The sequence below is a fragment of the Tursiops truncatus genome, chromosome 16 (assembly GCF_011762595.2).
Source record: "Tursiops truncatus isolate mTurTru1 chromosome 16, mTurTru1.mat.Y, whole genome shotgun sequence".
Lineage (NCBI taxonomy): Eukaryota > Metazoa > Chordata > Mammalia > Artiodactyla > Delphinidae > Tursiops > Tursiops truncatus.
The window spans coordinates 24,335,836-24,351,014 of NC_047049.1; the positions used below are offsets into that span (position 1 = coordinate 24,335,836).

General features: G+C 40.1%; 1 protein-coding gene across 1 annotated transcript in view; it reads left to right on the forward strand.

Moving 5' to 3' along the window:
* The window catches only part of CFAP43 (cilia and flagella associated protein 43), a 100,696-nt gene that overhangs the window by 38,492 nt on the left and 47,025 nt on the right, over positions 1–15,179 (forward strand). The window contains exons 11-17 of the mRNA XM_033841895.2: positions 2,893–3,041; positions 4,824–4,927; positions 8,320–8,460; positions 9,271–9,443; positions 10,580–10,729; positions 12,813–12,943; positions 14,887–15,034. Coding sequence (XP_033697786.1) covers positions 2,893–3,041; positions 4,824–4,927; positions 8,320–8,460; positions 9,271–9,443; positions 10,580–10,729; positions 12,813–12,943; positions 14,887–15,034 — 996 coding nt within the window. The remainder of the gene's footprint in view (positions 1–2,892; positions 3,042–4,823; positions 4,928–8,319; positions 8,461–9,270; positions 9,444–10,579; positions 10,730–12,812; positions 12,944–14,886; positions 15,035–15,179) is intronic.

The window sequence follows — 15,179 nt, forward strand, 5'->3', positions numbered from 1 at the left end:
AATATAAAAAGACCAACAAACAGTGGTAATGCTATTTTTTCTTAAATTATCATTTTCTGTATTACACAGTTCTAGATGAGATATGGATCTTGGTAGGAGGAAGAGGAGTTATAATCCTTCTCTGTTATAAATTAAAATCTCAGTTATAATACAAGATGAAGCATCATACGTCACATAAGAGGATTACAAGATGCAAAAGGATGCAAGAGGATTATAAGATACATAAAATTCAATGAGATAAAAAACTCATCCTAAGAAGTAAAGATAAAAATTCTTACCTGAAAGAATACGTGTAGATTCCATAATCTATGTGACAAGGTTTATATGTATTCATTTCTGTTAGAATTACTAGAACTAGAAAAATCTTAAAGCTCATCTGATCACACCTTTTACAGATGAGAGACATAGAGATGTTTAACAACCCACCCAAGGGTCTGTATAATCAGGACTTACCTTGCACTTCCTGGCTAAGGAGGGATATAGGTACCACCAAAAGGCCCTCTTTCTGCTTCAGATATCTTCCCTTCCTCTGATCAGAGGGGAGAGATTCGGACGACTGTCACAGTTAATTAGACAATCCTTCATTGAGCTTCAAACCAGGCATTGTACACTCATGTAGTTCAGCTCTTATTGGGGAGAGTCAGTGGTTTCTCCTTACTGGAGGATACTGCTGCCCCGTGGGGAAATGATAAGTGTATTGACCCAGCAGTGCTGAGGCCAGATCTCCCTGCCTGTGCTGGGGACTGTGTTCCCCATGAACATTTTAGGCAGTGGTCCTTAGAGAACCCTGCCCAGCATCATGATGGCAGGATGCATGAACACTACTAGCTTCCCCTGATGGTGCCTGCTAGGGTAGCTACGACCCCTCCAAATATTGCTGTACATATTTAGCCTAGTCCACAATAGCCCTGGAATGGAGGGTAATTTCAACTGATTATTTTGAGGAAACACAGACACACAGACACATGTACATACACACACACACACACACACACACACACACACACACACACACACACACACACACACACACACACACTGAGATCTCCCATAAAGGCTTTTAGCTAAAAAAACAAACCCTCACCACTTCGTTTCCAGTTTCATACTGAGATACCACTAAAGATTCAAACTGGTTAAGGCTTGGAAAATTCACTTTAAAAAACAAAATGAAAACCTGCTCAATGGGGAAACTGTGCATTCTAATGGGGCAGGATACCTGAGTTTTCCTCTGAGCTTTGTTACAAGCTATGGGATCCTGGGGCAAATTGCTACATTTTTCTTTGCCTCTGTTTTCTAGTCTGCAAAACAATGATCTCTTTAAGATCTTTTCTATTTCTAACATTCCATTATTTTATTCAAAACAAACTACAAAATGTAATTATGTTACCACCCCTTTCGAGTTGGGCCCCAGTAGGGGTCCTCTTCTCTGGTGTTGCCCGTGCCAATCGATTGAGACTGAGTTTGGTTCAGAAACAAAGGAAAGTTTTATTCTTTGATCGGAGAACGGAGAGGTGGGAGCTCTTGCTCTAGAGTACAGGTTTTTGGGACGGGGGATGGGTGGGGATGCTCTATATGGTTCTCCTCATTGCGGGGACGGGGTGGGGGGTGGGGTTGGAGCTCTCGCGGCGCTAGTGCAGCTGTCCTGCTTTGGTTTCACATCCAAGTTCTGGGTGCAGTGTCTCTGCGCACTGCCTGCCACTGCTGCCATCTTGAATTGCGGTGTCATTGGCAGCGCTTCTCCACACGGCCACGGAGTCGAGGTGTCACTTTCCTAGTCTGAAGTGCTGGGTGCAAGACTGCGGCACACAGCACCCTATAAGCAAGTGAAACTAGATGAAGCACAAAAGAAGAGGTTAGACCTTATCACCTAGATTCCATCTTATTTTTCCGGGGAAACCCAGTGGGCTTTGTCAGTGACAACTATAGAGGAATGAATCTGATTCCTTAAGTATCATGACAAAAAATTTATTCTCTTAGACATCATCTTCTGTAAATGATCGCGACATAAGCAGGAATCTGTGATGCATTTCTTTGGTGACAGGCCACATGGTCCAGTGATATATTGGGTTGGCCAAAAAGTTCTGTAACATCTTATGGAAAAACCCAAACAAACTTTTTGGCCAACTCAATAGTTATTTTCTTAAGTCTTCCTCAGTTATGCCAGCATCTCAGGATCTACCGTTATCCAGCAGTTGAATGCTGATTTTTAAAAATCGCTAACATTCTATAAAGATGTCCAAAAGATGCTAGGGATATATTTTAAATTTCTTATTTTATTTTTCATTATTATCAGGTATAATAATTTTGCAATCATTTAAGGATAGAAATGAAGCCATGGTTTAAAGTTCAAGCAATTTCCTTATATTTTTATCATTCTAATTTTAGGATAAAAGAGAATGATGTACAGATTGCTGTGACTTCTTATGCTATCGATTAGCTGAAGAATGTTGAGTGTATAATTTGTAATACCACACAACACTTGCCACTCTTCTTGTTCTGCAGGCTTTTCAAATAAACTGTAGAATTCTTATGTGAGGGAGAGCAGGTTTCATTTTCTGGCACAGTGAAGTTGAGCATCTGGGGGGTTATTTTATTTTATTTTATATTGAAGTGTAATTGATTTACAATACTGTGTTATTTTCAGGTGTACAGCATAGTGATTCAGTATTTTTGCAGGTTATACTCCATTATAGGTTATTACAAGATAGCAGGTATAATTCCCTGTGCTCTACAGTATACCCTTGTTGCTTATCTGTTTTATGTATAGTAGTTTGTGTCTGTTAATCCCATACCCCTAATTTGTCCCTCCCTCCTTGTCTCTTCCCTTTGGTAACCACAAGTTTGTTTTCCATATCTGTGAGTCTGTTTCTGTATGGCGTTTATTTTAAACAGGCAACAGTTCTGGCTTGCTCTCCCTCCTCCCTCTCTGCAGCCGTGGGGACCAAGGGTGGCTTTGTCCACTTCCTCGACATCCAGGACGTTGAATCCCCTCACTCAGTTCATAAGGCCTATCTCTCTGAATCGCCCGTGCAGCACCTCCTGTAAGTAATGCCTGCTTCTGGCAGCAACTTTGGCAGGCCTGTCTGTTGAGAATTCCAGTGAAGCCCTGATTTCTTTTAATTTTAAGTTTTACATGTATTGTTTTGAAAATTAATATACTGACTCAGTTCTACCTTCAAGAAGTACAGAGCAGTGTATGGTACAGTTTCCCACGCTTGTCCCTGAATACCCAGTTCTCCTCGCTGGAGGCAGCCTGTTACCAATTTCTCATGGATATATTTTATTCACAAGCAAGTAAAAAAAAAGTACTTCCTTTTAATTATATGAATACATATCAAGCACTTAGAGTGTGCCAAGTACTTCTGTTGTATTAACTTCATGAGATAGATATTCTTATTGTGTCCATTTTAGAGATAAGGAAGATGATGCACAAAGAATTTAAATAATAATTAATATTACACGCATAGTAAATGGCAAGTTTTAGGATTTGAACCGAGGCAATTGGGCTCCAGAGTCATTGCCTTGGCTCTTACGGGGCAGCAAACCATATACAATGTTCTGCACCTCAATTTTTTTTTTTTTTTCACTTAATGGTATGTCTTAGAGAAGGTCTTCTATCCACACATGAAGACCTTCCTCATTCTTTTTTACAGCTACATAGCATTCCATTCTATGGGTATACCATAATTTTTAAAAGACAGTATACTGATGGACATTTAGTTGATTTCCATTTTTTGTGTGTGTGTGTGCAGTACGTGGGCCTCTCACTGCTGTGGCCTCTCCCGTTGTGGAGCACAGGCTCCGGACGCGCAGGCTCAGCGGCCATGGCTCACGGGCCCAGCCGCTCCCCGGCATGTGGGATCTTCCCGGACCAGGGCACGAACCTGTGTCCCCTGCATCGGCAGGTGGACTCTCAACCACTGTGCCACCAGGGAAGCCCGATTTCAAATGTTTTGAAGCAATACTTTTAAGAAGACAGCAGAGAGCATTGGATTTAGATTCATGTTATTATTCTTTCTTTCGTTATATCATAATAGTATTAATAAGAAATGACGTTTACGCCCTGCTTTACAGCTTGAGGTGCTGTCACACACTGTAGCTTATTGAGTGTGATATTTGCCCCACATTCAGAAAAGTATTATGCTTGTTCCTATTTCACAAGTGAGATAATTTAGGTTCAGAGAGGTTAAGGGAAGCATTTGCCCAAGATTACTCAACTAGTGCCGGGAGGAGCTGGGTTTCCACCATCTGTGTTGTTCCTACAAGCTCTGCTGCCTCTGGCTCAGTGGGGAAGGATCTGTAGTCTCCCTCCATTTACATTCTGCTCCTCTGTACTGTATTTTTTGGTGCTCCTTTTTCAGATCTTTCTCTCTTACCCTAATTTGCATTTCCCACTTGTTCCAATTTGATGATAGGATAGAAACATTTCACTACATTCTTCCTCTTTCTGCCAGGATGGGTACTGAGAGGCATTGGAATGTTCCACTCATCACTACTTTGACAATTGCTTATGTCCACTTGAAATATTAAGAAAGCTTTACTGTCATATTTCATTTACTTATGATGAAATAGTTACCCATTTTTAGTGAATCTTCTTGACCATGTACTTATAAGTTGCAATTGGGAAACAGTATTAGCCTAGAATGTAATGATTACATTTATATATAATCACTCGCCTTTTATAAGGTCTGATAATATTAAAAATCACAAACCATAAGAATAGCTGGTTTTGGATGCATCTCCATGCTGTCATTCAATAAAGTTGTTTACCATCTTATTAGTGAAACAAGTAGAATCTGATAATCAGATTTCTTCTTTTCTAGGTATGACCAGAGAGGAATATATCTATTAGTTGGAACATCAGAAGGACACGTCTTTGTTATCGATGCCAAACCCTCAAGCTTATTTCAGATTCTTGGATTCATAGGTACTTACGTAGAATGCTTATTAACTTAAAATATTGGTCACTTTATTCCAAAGAATTTAAAGTTGTGAAAATGGGGCTACGGTGAAACAATTACTTGTAGCATGTTTTCTAAAACAGAGATATTTAAATAACTGTTCAAAGTTACTTAAGAGAATTCCCACATCATATTTAGAGGTTTCGGTACATGTACTTGGTACATAGTTGATGGTAAATAAATCTTCTTGAATCAATTAATGAAATGGCTAAATGTTTCTAATGTTACTACAAAGGAACGTTGGGTTGGTTTATCCCTGAAATACTTTTTAAATAACATTTGATCTCTATTTAATTAAGATATCCAAAGAAAGTTTTGTTCCACGCATCTTTAGAGTTTCCTCTTTAAACAAAATGACATCCAGCTTTTGCAGTAATGTGCATCCAAACGCCCAGGTAAACCACAGATTTGGTAGGTGAGATAGCACTTAGGTGATAAATAATAAGAACTAATACTTTTCTTTCTGGCTTTACATACCAAATATGTATGTATATTTAAAAATCTATGTATTGATTTTTAAAAATTGAGTGCCTGCTAGGTGTAAGATGCTGAACCTAGGCTCTGTAGGAGCATCGAAAGGTCAAGGAGACAATTTAGTGGAAGAGTAATAGCAGAGATCTGTGTAGGCTCAGGGGAAGAAGCAATTAATTCTGCCATGTGTGAAGAAAGGAGTGGAAGTGATGGGGTGGCACAGAGGACTGGGGGAGAGTTTTCCAAAGACTTAAAGTAGTGGAGGATGGGGCTTGTTGGTATTCTAGCTTGGGACAAAAGTTTGAGCAAAGGCACTTGGAATGGTAAGTAGTCTAGTGTAACAGGTAAATAAGAGTTTACTAGATGATGATCATGGTGAAAAAGTCTGAAAGAAAGTGGAGCACGCTGAACATCATTCCAAGGAGTCTGGACTTTGTTCTGTAGTTAATGACACATCATCAGATGTTTTCAAGATGGGACTGGTGTGATTTGACTTGGTTTTTAGAGGATGACTCTGGCATCACTGTGAAGGCTGGAGCAGAAAGACAAGAGAATGGAATAAAAAAGACGAGTTAGGAAACTATAATATTACAGTAACTTAGGCAAGAAATGATATTAATCATAACAATAGCCAACATTTATTGAGGGATTCCTTGCCATGTGATAGCCAGTATTCTAAGTACTTGGCATGTGTTAATTCATTTAATTCTTACAGACAACTTTTATGAGGTAGAGACTACTGTTATGCCCAATTTAAACATAAGACAATTGAGGTACAATGAGGTTAAGTATTTGTTCAAAGCCGTGAAGGTAGGTGGTGGTGGAGCCGGGACTCAGACTCAGGAAGACCGGCTTCAGGGCTTGTGCTCTTTTCCACAATGTACGAGGCCATGCAGCAGTCATGGGAAGAGAAAGGAGGGGACAGCTCTGAGTGATGGAATTGGTAGGACTTGAAAATTGATTATATGTGAAAGGGAGTGATCAGCAATGACTCCAAAGTTTCTAACCTGGATGGTGGAAGTTTGTGCTGTCATCAATTGAAGTAAAAACTCAGGGAAGGGCTTCCCTGGTGGCGCAGTGGTTGAGAGTCCGCCTGCTGATTCAGGGGATATGGGTTCGTGCCCCGGTCCGGGAGGATCCCACATGCCGCAGAGCGGCTGGGCCCGTGAGCCATGGCTGCTGAGCCTGCGCGTCCGGAGCCTGTGCTCCGCAATGGGAGAGGCCACAACGGTGGGAGCCCCACGTACCGCAAAAATAAACAAACAAACAAAAAACCTCAGGGAAAAAGAAAGTTATGGAGGTAGAGGGATAGGGTGATAGCTCTGTAGAGTTGAAGCCAATAAACTCTTCATTTGGGAATCTTTACCATAAATTTGGAAATGAAGATTTGTAGTTCAAAGTTTAATGATAGAATTCTGATCTTGAAATCCTGGAAGCTGATGAGATAGATGGTTTAAGACAGAATTGAAGCAAATCCAATTGTTTAATGAGGTCAAACAGGTAACCTAAATATGTAAATTAGATGACATGGAATGTGGTAGGACCTATGGCTGACCTCGGAATGGGTACCAGTCCTGCCTAAATGTTACATTTTTCAACATATCTGGTCAGTCAGAGTGTGGGATGGGAAAAGCTACCTACTCTGAAGTTGTGGGCAGAGGAAGACAAGGCAGTGAAGAAAACTAAGGATGGGCCAGAGTAAAGACAGAACTGGGAGTCACCCACTCCAGGAAGAGCTTGAAGAAGGAAGGCTACGTGAAGGGGTGGATTGTGGCAGAAGTGTGAGTGGGGTGAGGGCTAGGATGAGGCAGTCAGTGTGTGAGCCCAGGGACAGCTACTCCTCTGGAACAGAGAGACAAAGAGGTTCAGGAGGGAGTGGAGGTCAGAAAAGGAAGTCAGTAAGTAGCAACTTCTGTTCTTAGAAGTTTGCAGTGGAGAAAAGAGAATTAGTAACTTCTAAAAGAGAATTAGAATTAGCAGGGTTGAAGGAAGGTCCTAATTTGAAGATAGGGGAGTCTTGAGGACTGAATAGGGGAAGCCATACAAGACACAAGAAAATTAAAAGAGATAATTGATAGCCCATGGTGTAATAAGATATTAGAGGTGTGGGCTCAGAATCACAGATGGAACGGGTTACATTTTGTTCCCACAAAAATGTCAAGAAATGAAGCAGGAAGATGGGTACAAACAGAGAGAAAATGTGAGATTCAGGATAAGAAAGTTGAGGTCAAGTTTGTGTCAGATGTTTTCTGTCTTCCTCGTTAAGTAAGAGGAAAGGTCATCCAGTGAACACCTGAGGGGAGGGGCTGAGATGGGGCCTGAGAAAGTGGACATATGCTGAACAGTCCCTGGGGAGAGAGGCAGTAGTGAATCTGGAGAGAATTCAAGGTGGGCCCCAAGCACCTTGCAGAGGTCAGATCACCTGGGTTTCTGGAGGACAAACTCACAAAGGCATGTGTAATCCCACCACACCCGCAAAACCTTGACTACAGATGCAAAGAACACTGATGCCTGAGTTTATTCAGTATCGGGAATGGGCAGATGGCTGGAGGGTGCCAGAGCGTGCAAGAGGCCAGAGCGTGCAGCTGCTGCTGAGGGGGGTGGACATGGCAGACTCTGGAGGCCTCTCTGTCTGGAAAGAAGCTGAGTCCAACCGAGCTGGATTGAGTCTGCCAACCCAGACATCTACTGTGGAGAAGCCCCCATCTGTTCATCAAAAATGTTTCCATCACTTATGTTTAAAGGTCACTTAAATATCCAGTAAATAAATTTGGATCTAAAGATTTAGTGAAGGCAGTTCTATAGTGTGATATCTTACCTGGGAGTATAAAAGATTCTATAAACTTATCAATGATGACTTGTGGTGTTGATTTACATTTTCTTTCAGAGGTGGGCAAAGGCATTTTACAAATATCCACAGTGTCTCCTTTGGAAACAGATATAGTAGAAGTGATGGTGCTTTCCCCACTTCCAGAAACAGGAAGAAGCAGGCTGGAAATATTTACTCTGCCTAAAATACTACCACAAGGTAAAGAAAAAAATGATCAACAAATTCTGTCCTGGGCATCCAGTTGAAGAGCTGCTATAGCTTTCCTTCTTTTTTTTTTTTTTTTCCTGGTGATAGCATTTTTTTTCCTTTTAACATGTGAAGAGGTTAAAATGGCCACCACCTTTTCTGTGTCTTACAAAATGAAATTGATGTGGCTGCTAAATAACGTGAAATGTGGACTTTCCTCTAGGTCCTGTCATTCATATGAATCTGTCTTATTATCAGAGAAAAAACAGGACCAACTGTCACTTTTGTCAAATTGATTTGTCATTTTGTGATGTCTCTTTTTTGTAGCCTTAAATATACATAGTCAAATCAGATAGGTTACTTTGTAGTTACGTTCACTGATAAAATTATAAAGAAAGCTTTTGGGATAAAAAGGTCTGATAAAATAGACACTTTATTTTATCAATAGATAACAAATATATCTGGGTAGCTATTTTGCAAATATATAATTATAGAGTATAAGAGAGTCAAAAACCTCAAAGTACTTTTGTGTCTTAATTAAGACTCTAGACCATCATGAGTTTCTTTTAATGCTGTCTCTACTTAACTGATAAAATTAACCAAGGCTTTATAAAAGATATTTTACTCACTATTAATCATTTAATACTCAAGTATTTCTAATGGAGCCAAGTTGCTTTCCAATCATTTTTATCTCCTAATAGTTTCTGCATTAATTGAGCATTTAACTTGTTTATTTTGCTTTTCATAGTTTTCATAACAATTTTTTAAAAATAAAATCAATATATGGTGCAAGTGATTTCTCTTCTTCCCCAAATCTTATAGTTTCTGCAAGCTTTGCTGATGAACGAGGGAGGCTGAGAGATGCATTCATTCATAAGTTCGTGTATGAGATAGAGCATACTCTGTCCTCAGCTGTCTTGAACTTTCAAAGTAGCCGAATATATGGCTTCTGTAACCAAGTGCCATACATCTGCAGCTATCTTCTTCCTGAAAAAGTATGCCAAAACTTAAGCGTGCTATCATTTTTCTTAGCCGTCAAGATTGACACATCGTATCAATTAGATGTGATCCATGCTTTAACACTCTAGTCCAGTTAACAAATGTCTTTATTATAGTAACATAATTTCTTTGAATTAGATATATGTTAGCATGATTTGTTAATTCATCATAAAATACATTTGAGCAGCCTCACACTTACAACATCATACTTGTCAGATAAAAGTGCAGACAACATGATATCAGTTTAGTGCCTTTCAAAACTATTTTTTAAAAATCTATCATTAGAAAATCTATTCCACAGGTGTCAGCAGCTACAGGGTTGATGATTTTGGGTGGAACTTTGTACCTGAGTCCTAAAGAAAATTGCACAAAATACCTAAACTATGTTTCTGGCATCCTTTCATCATACTCTCTTCAAACTTCTCCCATACTGTGTCATTTCCTGCTACATATACTGACCCAGGTTATCTATCACCCTTGCTTTTCTAAATCCTTCAATCAAAGGGCTTCTCTCCCAGAGTAGACAATGTCAGCAAGGTCTGAGACAAAGACATTCAGAGACGGAAGAAATGGTTTATCATAAGGAGGATTCAAGAGAAGCTTCCTGGTGGAAGTAATATTTGCACTGGACTTTGAAGAATAAGTCAGATTTAGACATGAGAAATATTGCGTGCAATCTTGGCAGGGAGGTGGGGTTCCTTATATAGGGAGGGGGGCCAAATTGGTGGGGATGGGTTGGGGAAGGGCATTCCAGACAAAAGCCACAACACATGCAGAGGTTTGAAGGTGGGCATACATGAGAAACATGGGGGGAAATTGACTCATTTATTTTGACTTGAGCACAGGGGTGTATGAAATGGATTAGTGAGAAATAAAGATTCTCAGTTGTAGGCTGGGATTTTTAATGGTAGCTAACATGCAAAGAAGACTTTTCTTAGTTGGCCAAAATGAACTTCTACTTGCAATCAGAGATGGAAAATGTGGTGCAAATACAGGTGCCCACTTTATCATGTATCAGTTTATTTCCAATGACAGTGTTTTTGGCTTTGAATCTGACTCGATATGCTCAACTGCAAACCCCAAGGTACCACTGCCCTGAGCTTTTCTATAATGTGGTCATTTCCTTTGGCAGGAGCATAGTGGTATTTGCATTCTTAAGTCATACCAAAAAGTACAAAGCAAGCAATATGGACCTGGAATGCTCTCTCTGTCTCCACATGGATTGTGGCTCATAACAATAGCTAAATGTGGAATTCTGTGTATCCGAGATATTCATACTTTGGTAAACTCCTTTTTCTTTTTTTCCAGTTATGGGATGTGTGTCTTGATCTTATATAAGGAACAAAAGCTCTTACAATAGGAATTAGAACTCTTAAGTAAATTGGCTCACAACTTATTTCAATTGACTCACAACTTATTTAGCTCTAATGGTGTTATTGATTCCAACACTGGGTGTATTTATGTGCTAAGGTTTGAGTCTCTAAGGGAGGAAATGCCAACAAATAGACTGAGACCTTGCAAAGAAGGAACATGGGGCTGGGATACAGTAGGTGAGCTCCAGCCCAGCTCCATCACCACTTACTGTGTGTCTTGGAAACTCACTGAGCCTCACTGAGCTTCAGCTGCTCCTCTGCAATTTTAGGGAAGCCTTGCTTGCTCTCACCCTGTGGGATTCTGGTGAGAGCTGGTGAGAGGGTACATGCAAAACTTCTTTGGAAATAGTGAATTGCTGTGCAAACCTAGGGTTGATTACGGCTAGCTCCCTGGCCTGGAGGGCCTCTAGGCTTGTTGCTGCCACCCCGCCACCTGACTCTTCATGTGATGCTAGAAGAGCATAAGGGAGAAGGGTGTGGCCCTTACTGAGTCCTCCCCTATCACTTGCAGACCTTGATGTCACCAGTACCACTACCATTTCTGATTTCCATTTTTCTCAGATCTCTGAAAAAATGAAAATAGTTTCTTCTCCCAAAAAAGTGAAAGATCCTTTTCTAGGTTTTGAGACCGAGTAGTACTGGTTATCAATTTAATTTAATTCGGTCAGTTATTTTTACCCAGGGATCTACCCCACACACCCAAAGCCTCACAATCACCCCACATGCCACTCTCCCATGGGGCCACAGGTAAACTGGGCCCTGGCTGTGCATATCCAGCTCTCCTTGCTCACTTGTGCAAGAAAGCATATTTGGAATATAGTTGGGCAAAAGTGATATTATTATTATATAGGAAAAATCTTAAATCCCTTAGAAATTATTTTTAGGTGAACAATGTGCAAACTCTGCTACATTGTCTCTTATTCAAATGATTTGTAAATGTACGCTACAACTGATAGTGGCAAGACGTCAGAGTTTTTCTGGGTGAGCCTATGCAAAGTACCTCATAGAGGAGGTTATTCATGGCAGTACTGTTTGTAAAAGCAACCTAATGTCCATCATCAGAGGACTGGATAAATAAATAATGGTACATAAACAGTATATAAATAAAGTATGGAATATTATGCTGTAATACAGAATGAGGAAATCTTTATGAAACGGTATGGAAAGAATCCCAAGATATATTGTTAAGGAGGAAAGGCAAGGTGTGTAATATACGTATTATGTTACAATTTATGTTAAAAATTGTTTGTATAAAAATTTGTTTATGTACATTAAAAAAACTCTGAAAGGATATTGGAGGAACTAATAATATTGATTGCCTTTGGGAGGTGTTGGGGAATGGGGGCAGGAAGGAGATTTCACTGCATACTCTTTTATAGTTTTTTAATTTTGAAACATTTGAATGTATTGCCTATTCAAAAAACTAAAAAATTTTAAAGGCATCATGGTTGATAACTAGTGTGACAAAGAAATCTCAGTTTTTAGTCAAAGAGTTTAAACCATTGCACTGTGTACCAATTAGTGATTTGTTTGGGTTCTAATGAAACTGGTTTAATTGGCATCCTCTGTCATTCTTCACAGAGCCCATCACCTTCTCTCATCACACTCAGCCTCTCTGCACATAAAGGGAACTTGCCTAAAATCCTTGAAGGCATCTGAATTTGCCCGCACTGCTTGCTCAAGGCCCCTTCTCGTAGTCTTCAGCAAGTCCATTCACCTCTCTGTCTGATTTTCCTATTATAAATTGATGATAATAATCCCTCTTCTTCCATATTACACAGAAGGGAGAACAAACCAGTACTGGTGACTGTATTTTGTACTAGTAATTTTCAGTGCTATGAATTATTAAGAGGCTACTCCATACCAGCTAAAATGCTGTTGACAAATAGAAAAAGGTTTATCCACGAGCAAAAGTGCACGTAACCCCCTTAGAAAAACCATGTGGTAGAATCGCATTTGTAATTTCTGCACTTTGTTCCTAAAACTATTAAGGAAACATTTGTTCAGTGTCGGAGTCATTCTCACCAGGGGCATGGAATTCAGTCGGTGAGAATTTCAATGGATGGACAAAGCATTCTGGTGAATGGGAAGCATGACGGCACCCTTGTTAACCTGAAATGGAGGTAAGTACAGTATACAATAAGCAACCTCACATGATACGGTGTTTTAAAATAAAGATGTTGTTATTATTTAGGTAATAGCAAGGCCAACACAACAGGAGACAACTGCCATTGAAAAGATTGTTATACTAATCATCCCAAGAGGAGGGGGTGCTATGGGGGTGCCACATGGGGAAGCACCAGGGAGGGTAAGGAGGCAGAGGGAGCAGGGAAATGTGGGCAAGTGTCTTCAATATGGTTTCTATGGCAAGGAGCGGGAAGGTTTGGGACTGACTAGTTTGGATAATTTAATTGGGCTCTGGGCCATAGGGGCTGCTGCTAGTTTTCTGGTACTTGACCCAGGGATGATTAGGATAGAAATAGTGGCCCCAAGTGTGAAAGCCCAATAGAGGATTTGGTTGGGGATGTGGGCTCTGAGTTGGTGGGTTTGCATTTGAAAGGTGAGCTCCAGATGAGTTGTTTACCATCTCTATGAATTGCTGGTCCTGGGAGGGGCATTTCCTCCAAGGTTATTAGCAAGACCCCAGATGTCAAAGCATCAAAATACAAAAAATAAAAAGACCCAGTTAAGACCTATGAAGTGACCAGTCCTCCCTTTCATAAAATCTGTTGGAGGAGCACAAGGAATGAGGACAATTCTGAACAGTAGATCATTTTTATAACTCCTATTTATCTCTAAAAAACCTGACATAGGTATGTATGTATCTGTAAACACATACACGTTTACTTTCCTAATTAGACTTTGCCTAGACAATATTAAATTATTTAGACTTTGCTTAGACTAAAATTAAAATCCTAAATAAACAAATATTAGCCAAGCATACAGATAATGGCCAGGGCATAGAGAACATGAATGTGACACCCTGGACTTGAAATGTTACCTTGTTTGATCTGCCGATGCACGTCACTAGTCAATGCGCAATTCATTTCCACAAAAATTTCACGGTGCCTCCTGTGAGCAAAACAATAATAAAACATGGCGTATCTCAGTGACACTGTGAAATGTTACATATTATGGAGATTCTATATCATAGCAATTTTGGTCACCACTTATTTCAAAGACCCATTTAACGACTGACTGTATCATCATGCCCATTTTATACTTGGAATCCTGAATAAAACGCTAACCTGTATCTCACTATATAAATCCTAATGCATTCTTTGTAGTAAGGGATCACATAGCATCTCAGGCAACAGCAAACATGTGCTGGAGCCCTATTTACGGCAGTGAGGACATTTCCATCCATTGGCAGTTAATCTCATGGACCTCTGACTCAAAAACCGTTGAGTTTGAAAACTTGGTCCAGCACTGGTGACCTTAGGCATCTGACAATCCCTCTAAATCATCTATAACCATGTTATTCAAGGTGGAATCTGCAGCACCTGTGAGCTTGTTAGAAATGCATATTCTTGGGCCTCATCCAGACTTTTCGAATCAGAATCTCTATGGGTGGGGCCCAGGAATCTGTTATAACAAACCCTCCAGGCCATGCTGATGTGCCTGAAGTTTGAAATGCCCTGGTGTATTGAGTGGAAGTAATAATACTTTCCTGAGTGTGGGGTGGGGGCTATGAGGACTGAATTTGGTAATGTGGTTATATATGTGAAGCAGTACGGCACCTACTATCTCTGAGGGTTCAACCAGAGCAGTGGCTCTTCTGCGCAATGACCGGGGCAGATGGGTACAGAGGGCATGTAGGGTAAGGGTATGGGGACAGTGTGAAGAGAGATGACCCCAGGGAGGTCAAGAAGTTTGTCATGTTCTGGAGCCCATGAAAGTACTGTCCTTGAAGAAGCAGAGTCCTAATATCTACAGGGCACTGCAGAGAACTGTCCACATATTTCTTTGCATAGAAATGGTTAGGTATCTGGAAATAATACTGCTAAATGTGTCTTTTTCAAATTGTGATTTTGTAGCCTATGTGTTTTCTTTTTTATTAATACAGGCAGTTTGGAGGAAACTTAGCCAATGAAATTCTTGAATATAGCCAGCAACTTTCAACTTACCTGGAGAACACCATGGATGAGGAGAATGATTATTTAAGTATAGCAAAAAAAGATTCCTTGGATTTGGGATCAGAACCTGAACATGCAGTTGAGTTTCACTATAGTTTTCTTTCTCCTTCCTTCCTCCCTCCCTCCTTTCTTTCCTTCTTTTTTTTTAAATTTTATTTATTTATTGATTGATTTTGGCCATGTTTGGTCTTCGTTGCTGCGTGCAGACGGGCTTTCTCTAGTT